General features: G+C 40.8%; 1 protein-coding gene across 2 annotated transcripts in view; it reads left to right on the top strand.

The window, feature by feature from the left end:
- Nucleotides 1-4,482, top strand: part of tyw5 (tRNA-yW synthesizing protein 5) — a 63,597-nt gene extending 59,115 nt beyond the window's left edge. For both annotated transcript variants that reach the window (XM_043692958.1, XM_043692957.1), the window contains one exon: nt 2,488-4,482. In XM_043692958.1, the coding sequence (XP_043548893.1) occupies nt 2,488-2,744 (257 nt within the window). In that variant the 3' untranslated portion in view covers nt 2,745-4,482. The remainder of the gene's footprint in view (nt 1-2,487) is intronic.
- Nucleotides 4,483-13,154: the final 8,672 nt, after the last annotated feature.

The raw sequence follows: 13,154 nt of genomic DNA, 5'->3' as shown, positions 1-13,154 counted from the left end.
TAAGGTCACCCCTCAGCCTCTGACGCTCCAGGGAAAACAGTCCAAGCCGATTCAGCCTCTCCCTATAGCTCAAACCCTCCAACCCTGGCAACATTCTCATAAATCTTTTCTGAACTCTTTCTAATTTCACAACATCCTTCCTGTCGGAGTGTGTAATAATATCTATGAGCAGGTCGATTTAAAAATAAATACAAGCAGGAATGGGCGATTCAGCCCTTTAAGCCAGCTTTGTCAGTCAATGTGATCATGGCTCATCATCCAACTCCATACCCTGTTCCTGCTTCTTCCCCATATCCTTTTAGTTCTCAAGTCATATCTACATTTTTTTTGAAAGTCTTCAATGTTTGGCCTCAATAGTTTTCTGAGGCAGAGAATTCCCAGGCTCACCACCCTCTGAATGAAGACATTCATCTTTAGTTCTGAACTAAAACACTTACCACTTATCCTTAGACTGTGAACCCAGATTCTAAACTCTCTGGTCATCAAGAACATTCTATGTCTAGCCTATCTAATCCTGTTGTAATTTTCTAGTTTCTCTCCTCACTGTTCTAAATTCTGGTGAATATAGTCCTAGCCAGTCCAGTCTCTCCTAGTATGTCAGTCCTACCATTCCACGAATCAGTCTAGTAAACCTTTGATGCACTCCCTCAATAGCTAGAACACCCTGTCTCAGATAAGGAGTCCAACACTGAACAATATTCCAGGTATTGTCTTACCAATGCCTTATACAGTTGCAGCAAACATTGTACTTGAATTCTATCGCTATGGAGGCCAACACACCATTTACCTTCCACGAATTCATAGTGCAGGTGCCCATATATCAGGCACATATATGAGAACTTTGTTTATATTTGTTGCTATCTGATAAAACAGGACCTTACTGCATTTTTACAATGGTTATATAACTGAATCAATGTATGCCACTTTAATGATTGGCTTGAAAAGGATTTCGTAGAATCCCAGCAGTGTGGAAACAGGCCCTTTGGCCCAACAAGTCCACACCGACCCTCCGAAGAGTATCCTACTCAAACAGTTTACTCAATGTTTACCCCTGACTAATGCACCTAACCTACGCATCCCCAAACTCTATGGGCAATTTAGCATGGCCAATTCACTAACCTGCACATCTTTGGACTATTGGAGGAAACCGGAGCAAACCCACGCAGACACTGGGAGAATGTGCAAACTCCACACAAACAGTCACCTGAGGCTGGAATCGAACCCAGATCCCCAGCGCTGTGAGGCAGCATTGCTAGCCACCATGCCACCCTTCGTAATTTTTTATGTCTCTATAAGTTCCCCGATTCTTTTAAATTCCAGTGAATATAATCCCGGTCTAGTCAATCTTTCCTCATAAACCAACACTGGCAACTCTGAAATCAACCTAGTGAACCTCGTCTTCACCCCCTCCAATGCCAATACATCCTTTCTGAAGGAGGGAGACCAGAACTACACAGTGCTCCAGGTGTGACCTCACCAGCACCCTATACAACGACAGCATAACCTCCCTATTTTTAAACTCCATCCCTCAAGCAATGAAGGACACTATTCCATTCGCCGTCTTAATGACCTGTTGCACTTGCAAGCCAACTTCTTGTGATTCATACATAAGAACACCCAGGTCCCTCTGCACAACAACATGGTGCAATTTTTCATCATTTAAATAATGGTCCTTTTTGATGCTGTTCCTACCAAAATAGAGAACCTCACATTTACCAACATTATACTCCATCTGCCAGACCCTTGACCATTCACGTAACCAATCTCTATCCCTCTGCAGACTTTATGGCCTCTGCACACTTTGCTCTACCACTCATTTTAGTGTGCAAATTTTGCACTTTATCCCTAACTCCAAATTATCAGTGTAAATTGTAATGGAGGTTGCAGGTGTGAAAAAGGAGAGGCTTGTTGCTTCTCTCTTTCTCCCATCGCCTTGAGGACCTGAACCACCTTTTGTGACAACTCTGACTTCTGCTCCCCCAGCCCACCTGTGGCCTCACTGCCCCTCCATATCTTTCTCTGTCTTTTCCAAGAGCTTATAAAGAATATATTTGGTCCAGGATGAGCTTAACTAAGTGTAGAAAATAGAATGAGTTGAGTAATTTGGTTAAGAACACAGTCTTATTAGTGTGAGGTAATTAATATCTGAAGTACATGTGAGCTTGTAAAATGCTTGGCTCAAAATAGCAGGCCCAAAATAATAATGCGCAAGGTGTATTCTGGAAATGCAATTGAACATGTTCACTAATTTAAGACCATAACTTTGTTTTATTGCACTATATCTTGACAAAATAGAAGGGCTTCAGAAAGCTTTTTGCAAACTGTATCTGACAAAAGCTGTTTATAACTTGCCTGCATTTAATGAATTTGATCCACAATTCATAACTTGTACTGTTTTAATATGCTTTCAGCATGCAGTCTATGAATTATTCTTTGTAATTATCATGTTAATAATCATCTGAATTACTGATTGCATTTCTCTCTCAGCACTGTGGTTTCATAACACTGTTGCTAAAGAGTTTGGAGTGGGAGTGAATGTATTTTGGAAACATCTTCCTGCAAACTGCTATGATAAAACGGACACTTATGGAAACAAGGACCCTGTGGCAGCCTCAAGAGCTATGCAGATTTTAGACCGAGCCTTAAAAACACTGGAAGAGCTTCCAGATGAATACAGAGACTTCTATGCACGGCGAATGGTTTTACGAATTCAAAGTAAATCATACAGCAATCATTATAAATAGAATATAGAAATAAGTAAGTTAAAGTGATAAGTTTATTTGGGTGTGTAACAATTTATAATAAAACTAGTTTTTGCTTTTTGAAAATAGTTTCTAAATTCCACAAGTTGCTAATTTAAATGATCCCATAAGTTATGATCTGTAACTACATTAGCAATAACCTGTTCTAACCTTTATGCATAACTGTTTGGTTTGCAGTTTTGATACTTAAGGGACTTATTACCCTAATATTCATTTTCCAAAGCACCACTGATACACAAAATATATTATGAGGTATTTTCATTGTGTTTAAATATCTTGTATAATCATTATGGCTGTAAAGTCCATGGTGTACATTCCAAATGGTGTGGAAAATAGCAGATTTCTTATCTTGTGTAAGTAATTGGCTAGTTCTTAAGTGCAAAATCATACTTCATATTGAGAATATTCATATCAGTACATCTCTCTAGTATATTTAACCAAATACCAGGATACTATTTCTACAAATGCATTAAGATCTCTCTCCCAATAATATCCAAAGGTGTAGAAGATCAGCAGTTTTAAAGCATTGCTGGTGAACCTGGCATGCTCTTTATAAATGTACAAAGGAGATGCTTCTAAAAGATGAGAATTCTCTGTGAAATCAACTTATATAAGACATGATGAGTCAGTACACTGTCATACCTAACATTAAAGAATGATAGATGCAATTATTGTGACCAATCACTTCCTCTGCTAGTTGTTTCTAAGTGGTTGGTAATAGAAGGTGAAATCATGTAAACCTTACCTGGATCCATAATATCTATTCAGCAGAGCCAATTGTTCCCCTGCAGTGGCTTCTCAGCTAACTTTTATGCTATTATCTCTGGAGTACCCCAAGCATCTGTACATTGTGTTTCCTACCTATGACCATTGTATTTGCGACATTTCAATGGCATTATCCACAAACAGATTCCACATTGGTGACACACAAGTCTAGCTTGTTTAGTTTAAAAAATAAATGGCGATCGCGGGGGCGGTTGTCCAGCTAGCTTGCTGGACAAACTTTCCTCATTCCTGAAGAAGGGCTTATGCCCGAAACGTCGATTCTCCTGTTCCCTGGATGCTGCCTGACCTGCTGCGCTTTTCCAGCAACACATTTTCAGCGACACACAAGTCTACTTCACCGCCTAATGTCTTGACCCTGCCTGGCCCCCTCATACATTGATTTTAGCTCACTTATCCCATATTCACGAATAGATATTTTGTCCGGTTTAACGTGGGAGAAGGGAGAAACTTTGATCCTCACTATAAACCCCTCACTCTGAGGTAGAAATTCCAGCACTATGCTCTCTTTGTTGGTAAGACCACCTACTTCCTGCCATAACATCCAACCCCATCCCAGTCCTGTCCGGGCTTCATCCTTCCCTCATCCCTACGATACTCTGTGAACTCTACTTTCCTGTATTGTGGCCTATTACAGGTCCATTTGCATTGTTGCTTCTTTGTTTCCCCCTCCTTTAAGATGCTTCCCAAAACCATAACTCTCTGATGAAACTTTTGGTAATCTGTTCTACCGTCTCCTTTGACTTGATGTCAGTTTATTGCTGATTCTGCTTTCACAAAGTTTCTCGGGATATTTTACTATATTAAAATTGCTATAAAAATATATAATTTTAAAGTGGCTGCTAACAATGTAATTGAAGAACTAATGACAGTTTAAATATGGTATAATCTGTTGACAGAGGATGAAACATATAGATGTACAAAATCTCTTTTCCTCCACATGTAATATAGCGCTGTGAGGCAGCAGTGCTAACCACTGTGCCACCGTGCCGCCCACTAAATATGGTATAATCTGTTGACAGAGGATGAAACATATAGATGTACAAAATCTCTTTTCCTCCACATGTAATATATGATGTATATATAAATACTTGCAAAGAAGGATAATATAGATCAGGGATGTCGTTCACAAAATGTGGTTCACAAAATCCAGATACCCTAGTCCTACTTTTCATTTATATTACAAGTTTAGTCATTCGTCATTTTTAACTGTTACATGCTTAAAAATTTGGCGTGCATGGTCCTTAACAGTATTGCCTTTTTCTGGATCATTCCCAAATTTCAACACCCAGGTTAGTAATGTGAAAGCCCAATGAATAAAATGGAACGTAGATTTAAGTTAGCATTTAACTCCAGCTTCAATGGTTGCAGCTAATCAACCCATGAAGTCAGAGGTTCAGACACTTCTCATCAAGACGATCCTTCAACAAAATAAACTTTTTGAACTTTTAAAACGAAGAAAATCATGGACCAAGTATATTGGGGATGCTGGGGTCAGAACACAATTTGTATCCAATGTCTTACATAGAATGTGCCCTTATTGTCCATGATCAGTATCACATTTGTATGTCACAGGCTTTTGTATCCATGAGAATATCTCATAATTAAATAATTCTAAAAGCGAGCTTTTTGAGTTTTAAAATAAAGGCTGTTTATTCTCTTCCACTTACCTTGAAAATAAGGCAACATTTCACTGGCTCTTCTCTCTCTCATATATTCTCACACAAAGATTAGGTATGGATCAAGGTAATATACTGTTACAGTTATAATTATTTCAATTTCGTTTGTGATAGGTCTGTAGTTTCTTAGATAAATTTGATCCTTTATGTTTGAAGTGAAGATCTCAAAGTGAAGAATTCTCAATAAACTGAGAGATTTCTTGCAGTTGAATTTCCAAGTGGTTGGATCCCTAGTCAACTCTCTGTTAAAACAGGTTAGGTGAGTCCTTTCTGTTAAGATTACCCATTTCTGAATTTTACTATTTATTATGTTGATTGCTTAGATCACTTACAATTTAATTAATTTAGGTGGAACTCTGTAGATTTAAAGGAAGGCAACATACTGGCTTCCTCATGTGATGTCCACAGGTTTGAAGTCTTTTTATTCCCAAAGGCTTGTATGTGTTTTGATTATAGTCATCATGTTGTTGTTTAACATCTTGGGAGTTTGAGGCAGCCTGTCTACTTTAGATGAGGGAAACAATCACTGCATAATGGAAGGTTGATGGGATCTATTCACATTTGTCTTGCAGGCATTAAATTCCAATATTCCTTTTTATTCAGGGTGAAAACAGGGACAGAGGTTGCCTGGAATTCTTTAGTTCTTTCGTATTGATTGATCCTTAAACAAGTGGACATACGAATTTTCAGCATAGCTGTAACTGGCCACATTTAATTAGGCGTTCATAAGAGACAGCATTTTGGGTTTCAGATAATGCTAACAGTCAAATGATTGGCTGAGGCTACTTTAATTGTCTGTATCCAGTATCATGATAAAGCAGAGGTTCATTATCCATGTCATATGGTGGGCTGGTTATAGGGAGAGTGCGTCTAGTGACAGATTGGAGAACCCAAAAGTATAGTTCTGTACTACTATTGGCTATTAGGTAGTTAATGCTGCTGTTGCAAGTATAAACCTGCAAAAAATGACAGTGTAATAAGGGGAAGCTGACCCACTGATTGGAGCGGGTCACAGTAGAACTTGGTAAATGAGTCTTTGCCCTAGTTTGACTGCACACACGTATGCATGCATATCATCCTTAAAAAACAGAGTTGTTGTAATCCCCTGCTTAGGAATTGGGCAACAGATTTAGACAGTAGATTTGGTCGGCTCAGGGCCAAAGGGCCTGTTCCCTGGGCTTTCTTCTTGTTCATTGTACAATTGTGGATGAAATTTAATAGTAGCATTTAAAAAGAGAAGGTACAATGAAAGAGCAGCATATATAATGTTTGCTCAGGCACAGACATACTGGAAGAAAGGTCAACTTTTCCTATCACCACTTTCAATTCTGCCACTGTTTCTTAATTTGCCAACTAGCTTGTTCCAGTATTGGATGAGAAGAAATTTCCACCAATTAAATATTAGTAAGAATAGAGCTTTTGTCTTTCCTCCCAGATACAAACATACTTTTCCAGCTACAAACTCAGATTTCTAACCACTAAGTCATGCCTTCCTAGCAATGGTTTGAGACTGTACCAGAATGATTGGAACTGTGTGTCATATTTGACAGTGAGAAGACATTCTGGCTGCACCTTTGCACTGTCACTATGATTGACTATTTTCAGGTCAGTAACAGTGCCTGACCCAATTCCTGATTCAGGTCATCTGCTGCAGATACTCTCATCCACATCGTTGTAACTTCTAAACGTGACTGCTCCAATGTACCCCTGGCTGACTTCCCATAAATTATCCTTTTCTAAATTTGAGGATACCCAAAGCTTCTATTGGCTATGCCCTAACTTGCTTCAAGTCTCTTCACCCATCATCCCGTCCTCGTTGCTAACCTATATTGGTTCCCAGTAAATTTAACACCTTGGTTTTTAACATCATTGATTTCAATTTGTTTCATAGCCTCAAACCCTTTTATTTAAATCCTTCAGCTCCAAAGCCCCCCATGATGCATGATCACCGAGCTGGAAGGTTCATTTTAAGATGTTGTAACATCATCAGTGAGCCTCCAGTGAAGCACTGGTGTTATGTCCCACTTTCTATTTATGCGTTTAGGTGTCCTTGGATTGGTGATGTCATTTCTTCTTTTTCTCAGGGAATGGTAGATGGGATCCAAATTGATGTGTTTGTTGGTAGAGTTCCAGTTTAAATACCATTTCTCAGAATTCTCGTGTATGTCTCTGTTTGGCTTGTCATAGGATGGATGTTTCAGTCAAAGTGGTGTCCTTCCTCATTTGTATGTAGGGATACTAGTGTTAGTGGATCATGTTTTTTTGTGGTTAGTTGATGTTCATGTATCCTGGTGGCTAGTTATCTGCCTATTTGTCCAATGTGGTGTCCATTACAGTTCTTGCAAGATATTTTGTAAATGACGTTTGTTTTGTTTGTTGATTTATAGGATCTTTTAGTGTGCTGGAGGTTTTGTGGACCCCTGATTCTGGACCTCCACACCATCAGGAATATCTTTCCCGTCTCGAACCTGTTTATCGTGAAAAGTAACCTGAAAATGTCCCACTCTGTGCTTTTGGTTGTGTGGCCGAACATCAGCTGATGTGGCACCATTGCAAAATGTTGGTTTCGAACGATCCTGAGAGACATTTTTGGTTGTGTTTCTAGTTGAAGGTGCAGCTTAAATCCATGTTTTGGTTGTGTGATTGACAGTGTCACCTACGAAAGTACTTTCAGCAGCAAGACGTTCTCAGGAGCCAGTGGTTGCTGTCTCAGGCTTCGTAATGTGTAAACTTGCCAGGCGATGTGCAAAAACAAAACACGCGCTCTGCACTTGCAGCCTGGTGTTTTCCAGCTTGTGTGTGAAGTCAGTTAGCTTTTGTGTCAGTGTCTCAGGTTCACAATCGAAACTTTTTTTATATAATTATGCTAAGGAATCGTGTCAAAATCAGATGCATGCCTTATTTTATTGTAGCAAGTGTTCTACCCGAATGCAGGTTATAAACTCCGTTTTCAATCCCAGTTTTTGGTTGACTGTTAAGACTGTTTAGTTAATGCTCCTGCCGCACTGCCCCTCTCTACTCTTTGCTTAACTTGTCTCATATACTGCAAAAAGAGGGATCCACGTATTGGACAGTTTAAGCGCTGTCTGACGGACAACTGATCTTATTTCAAGGTAGTTTGCAACCTCACGCGGATTTTTTTACCGCGCAGTTTTACAAAATCTAAAGGATACACTGATATTGCGTCTCTAATCAATACTCAACTGTGTCTTTTAATCATTCAAGCTCTGAACAACAACAGAGAAAACAAGATTTATTACAAATACCAAGTGGGGCCATGTTTACATTGCAAAATCACCATGTGTTTTCGGATAGTCGGATCTGTGGTTAGATGATTATACAATACAGATCAACTGTTGGACAATATCATGGAGGGAACTACACAAGTAACCATACGGCACTCGATATCTAAGTGCTGCCAACACATCACTTAGCAAAACATTCACGGTCACTCAGTGGGAAACCTGCCATTTCCCATGTCACCCAGTTGAGGGACTGGTGCGAGAGGCTGCTGCAGAGAGACAGAGGCTGCTGGAGGTTGGAGTGGAGCTGCAGACCCGCTCTCTGCTCGGCTCATTCCCGCCCTGTTTCCCGGTCAATATGCGAAGCTGAAGATCTGACGACGAGACGAGCCCCGCGAGTGCCAGGTTCCGTCTCCCGACCGTTAAGATGCCGGCGCCGTGGTTACCTGCGCCGTACAGGAGTTGGTAAAGTTTGCAGGAGCACTTTCCCCGGCGGGGGCAGCAGTCTGAGATACTCCGGGTATCCGGCACAGGGAGGAGGAGGAGAAAGACCACCAGCAGTAACAGCTCACGGCAAACCTGCAGAGCAAGTGGAGCCGGAGATGTGAGAACAATACTGAGCCCCCACCCCACAACTTTAACCACGTCAAAGTCCAGCTTCCAGCAAAGACTGGCTGCTGCAGTTAATCCCACAAACAAAAACATTGCAGCTGTAGTGTTATTAAGTAACGGCGCGTTTGACGACAATGAATCGTTCATTTTAGTTCTACACGCATCCTGACAACTTTTAAACAACGAAGTCACAGGTAACAACGTGAAATGATGTGTGTATGACCCACCATTCTGTTCAGTGCAGGTGATGGTCAGTCTCTCATCGCTTTGCCAGTTCAGGATGCTCCGGAATTTCCTGTCTTTGCTGAAACTTGGAAACTCAGTGAAGCAGGCACTAGGGCAAGGAGCGTGCGTCAAACAGCTCTCAACACAAAGGTGTTTTAAAACACCCCAAATGAAAGGCGGTGCAGTGATGTCAACATGAAACCTTAGTGGATTGCTCCCAACCCCTTGGCGATGAGATAAAATAGACCTCCTGGACGTGGCGGCTCAGCACTGCAGGGAAAACAGGCAAGATTAAATTTTATCTGCAGCCAAAAGTGACAAGGTGGTGATCCATCTTGATGGTTCCTGAGATTCCCGGCATCGTTAAAGCCACTCCATGTGATGCCAAGAAATTAGACCAGGCTAGAGTTTGTGATGTCCATCCCTGGCAAGCTCTGTAATATAGGGCTGAGTGCTTCACCACCAGTTTCCTGGGATGCACATCAGGATAAGCCTCAGCTGATGAAACAGTCTATTCAAAACTAGCCATTTTCCCAGTGCAAAGGGTTGTCCATGATGGGGTGTTATAGGCTGGCAGTTTCCAAGTGCCAGACCAAAAGCTGGAGGATCCTGAAGAGTCTGGCTCTAATTCTCAGAGTATTCCCCCGAACTAGAATCCACAACTAGTGGTAACAGTTTTACTTTATTTAGCCCAATTTTTCCTGTTAATTCCTGTTTTACTGTCACAATTTTGTTATATTTTCTTGTGGTTAGTAGATTGTGAAATTCCTTTCAGTTCAATCTGGATAAACACAAGATATTGCATTTTGACACAACAAACAAGGGCAGGACTTATATAATTAATGATAAGGTCATGGGTAGTGTTGTAGAACAGAGGGACTTAGGGGTTCATGTACATAATTCTTTGAAGTTTGTATCACATGTAGACAGGGTGGATAAAAAGGCATTTGGCACGTTTGCCTCCCTTTAAGTACAGGAGTTGGGAAGTCATGTTGAGATTGTACTGGATATTGGTGAGGCCTCTTCTGGAATACTGTGTCCAATTCTGGTTGCCCAGTTATAGGAAGGATGTGATTAAACCGGAGACGGTTCAGAAGAGATTTACCAGGATGTTGTCAGGTATGGAAGATTTGAGTTGCAAAGAAAGGCTGGGTTGGCTGGGATTTCTTTTCACTGGAGTGTCGGGAGATCGAGAGGCGACCTTATAGAAGTTTATAAAATAATGAGGGGTGTAGATAGATTTAATGGTAGTTTTCTTTTCTCTAGGATGGGGATTTCAAGACTAGGGGCACATTTTTAAGGTGAGAGGAGAGAATTTTTAAAAAGACATGAGTGGTAATGTTTTTACACGGAGGGTGGTTTATGTGTAGAATGAACCTCTTGAGGGAGTGGTGGTTGTGGGTAATATTACAACTTTTAAAAGACATTTGGATATGTACATGAATAGGAAAGGTTTGGAGGGACATGGGCCAGGAGCAAGCAAGTGGGACTAGTTTAGTTTGGGATTGTGTTCAACATGGTCTGGTTGGACCGAAGGGTCCGTCTCCGTGCTGTGTGACTCTATGACAAGAAAGCCTTGGTAATTCATTTTCTACTCAATTATTGCCATATGATAGATGCATGGTAAGAAAAGTAACAAAAGTATTTGTTGGAACTGCCAATCAAGGTTTAAAAGAGGGGAGCCAGATATCCCTCCTCACCTGGATGTAACACACTGACACACTGTGGCCATCCACAACACACTGTGCGGCAACTCACTCAGATTTCTTCAAAAACATCTCCCAAACCTCCACCACCTAGATAAATAGAATGAGTAGTCACACTGACCTACACATTCCCCGCCAAGTTACACACCATCCTGATTTGGAAATGTATCGTTATATTTCAGTACTGCTGGGTCAAAATGCCAGAATTGTCTACCAGCGCTTTGGGAGTCTCAGCACAAAAGCTAATGTCATCGTGACTTCTACATCCCAGATATGATTTTTTTTAATCTGCAAGGGGAAAGAAGATTTCATCGTAACTGTCAAAAGCAAAGAGAAAAAGAAAAAGATAGGGGCATCTGTCAAAGTTGTTCGACTAGAGTCATAGAGTTGTACAGCACAGAAACAGACCCTTCGGTCCAACTCATCCATGCTGACCAGATATTTTAAATTAATCTTGTCCCATTTGCCAGCATTTGGCCCATATCCATCTAAACCCTTCCTATTCATGTAGCCAGCTAATAAAGTCCAACGTCCAGCAGGAAGAGCAGATCACTCTACTAAAGGCCATCTCTGCTTTGTGTTCTAAATCGAATCAGTAATATTTTCTTAGAAATGGTGGGCTGCATGGCCTCATTTTGGACCGTAAAATTCTATGATAAATTGCAGGAATTATTTTGTCCATTTCTTTTCTATTTTCTTTCAGGAGTTAAAACTGCAAGATAAATACATCATCGTTCATGAAGATCAGCTTCCTAAATCTGGACACGTTATTAACAGAACTACTGCTGATCACTTACAGCAATTTAAGTTAGCTTGCATGAAAGAGCAAAGATTTACATCATTACACTATTTCTGGAGAATAATCTATTCTGGGATTGGATTTGTATAATTCCTTTGGATAGATAGCAGCAGCCACCTAGATGCATGCTAGGAGTGATGTCATGGACAGAGTTTATGTGCTTTTTTAGATTAGATTAGATTACTTACAGTGTGGAAACAGGCCCTTCTACCCAACAAGTCCACACTGACCCGCCGAAGCGCAACCCACCCAGGGAGGAAACCGGAGCATCCGGAGGAAACCCACGCAGACACGGGGAGAACGTGCCAACTCCATACAGAGAGTCACCTGAGGCAGGAATTGAACCCGTGTCTCTGGCGCTGTGAGGCAGCAGTACTAACCACCGTGCCACCCACTGGTGTCTGCGATCAAAGTGTTCTAATTTGTGAGCTTAGTGTGTGTGCTTGTTTTTTTTTTATCCTCCAAATGAATAGCCTAAACTTAAATTATTTCAATATTGTACAAGCATTTATGAATTTTAAGATTATGAAGATATTTTATTATCACACATTTGTCCCAACGGTTTAAAACATGATACCATTCTCACACACATTGTCACATACACAAAGCCTGGAAAAGATTACAATTTGGAATTATTTCAGTCCCTTCCATAAAAGTCCCATTGTTTATTATATTAATCAAAGCTTGAGCTAGAGTAGGGTCTTGTAAATGTGGAGGACTCTCATTTTATCACACTGTAACCACAAGCGCCACTCACAGTGAAGGAGAATTGATATGTCTACATCATATATAGATGGATAATATGTAGCAGCATTCCAATTTTTAAACTTACAAGTCACACAAGGAAGCATGAGGTGAACAATTGTTAAGTAGGTTCACAGTGGCTCAGTGGTTAGCACTGCTGCCTCACAGCCTCAGGGTCCCAGGTTCAATTCCAGCCTCAGGTGACTGTCTGTGTGGAGTGTGCACATTCTCCCAGTGTCTGTGTGGGTTTCCTCCAGGTGCTCCAGTTTCCTCCCATAGTCCAAAGATGTGCAGGTCAGGTGAATTGGCCATGCTAAATTGTCCATAGTGTTAGGTGCATTGGTCAGAGGGAAATGGGTCTGGGTGGGTTACTTTTCGGAGAGTCAGTGTGGACTTGTTGGGCCGAAGGGCCAACTGTGTGGAATCTAATCTATTAAAAAATCTAAGTTCTGATGCAGAACCCATATTGAAGCTCCTCTGTCCACAAAAGCTGAACAGCTTGGTTTTGTTTGCAGAATTGTCTGCTTCAGGTTTCCAGAACGTAATTCTTATCATTGTTTCATTTTAGTAAATTCCATTCTGAAAATCATGCTAATGTATTG

Source organism: Chiloscyllium plagiosum, chromosome 7 (genome assembly GCF_004010195.1).
Source record: "Chiloscyllium plagiosum isolate BGI_BamShark_2017 chromosome 7, ASM401019v2, whole genome shotgun sequence".
In the NCBI taxonomy this organism is placed as follows: domain Eukaryota; kingdom Metazoa; phylum Chordata; class Chondrichthyes; order Orectolobiformes; family Hemiscylliidae; genus Chiloscyllium; species Chiloscyllium plagiosum.
This window is presented reverse-complemented; position numbering and strand designations above follow the sequence as displayed.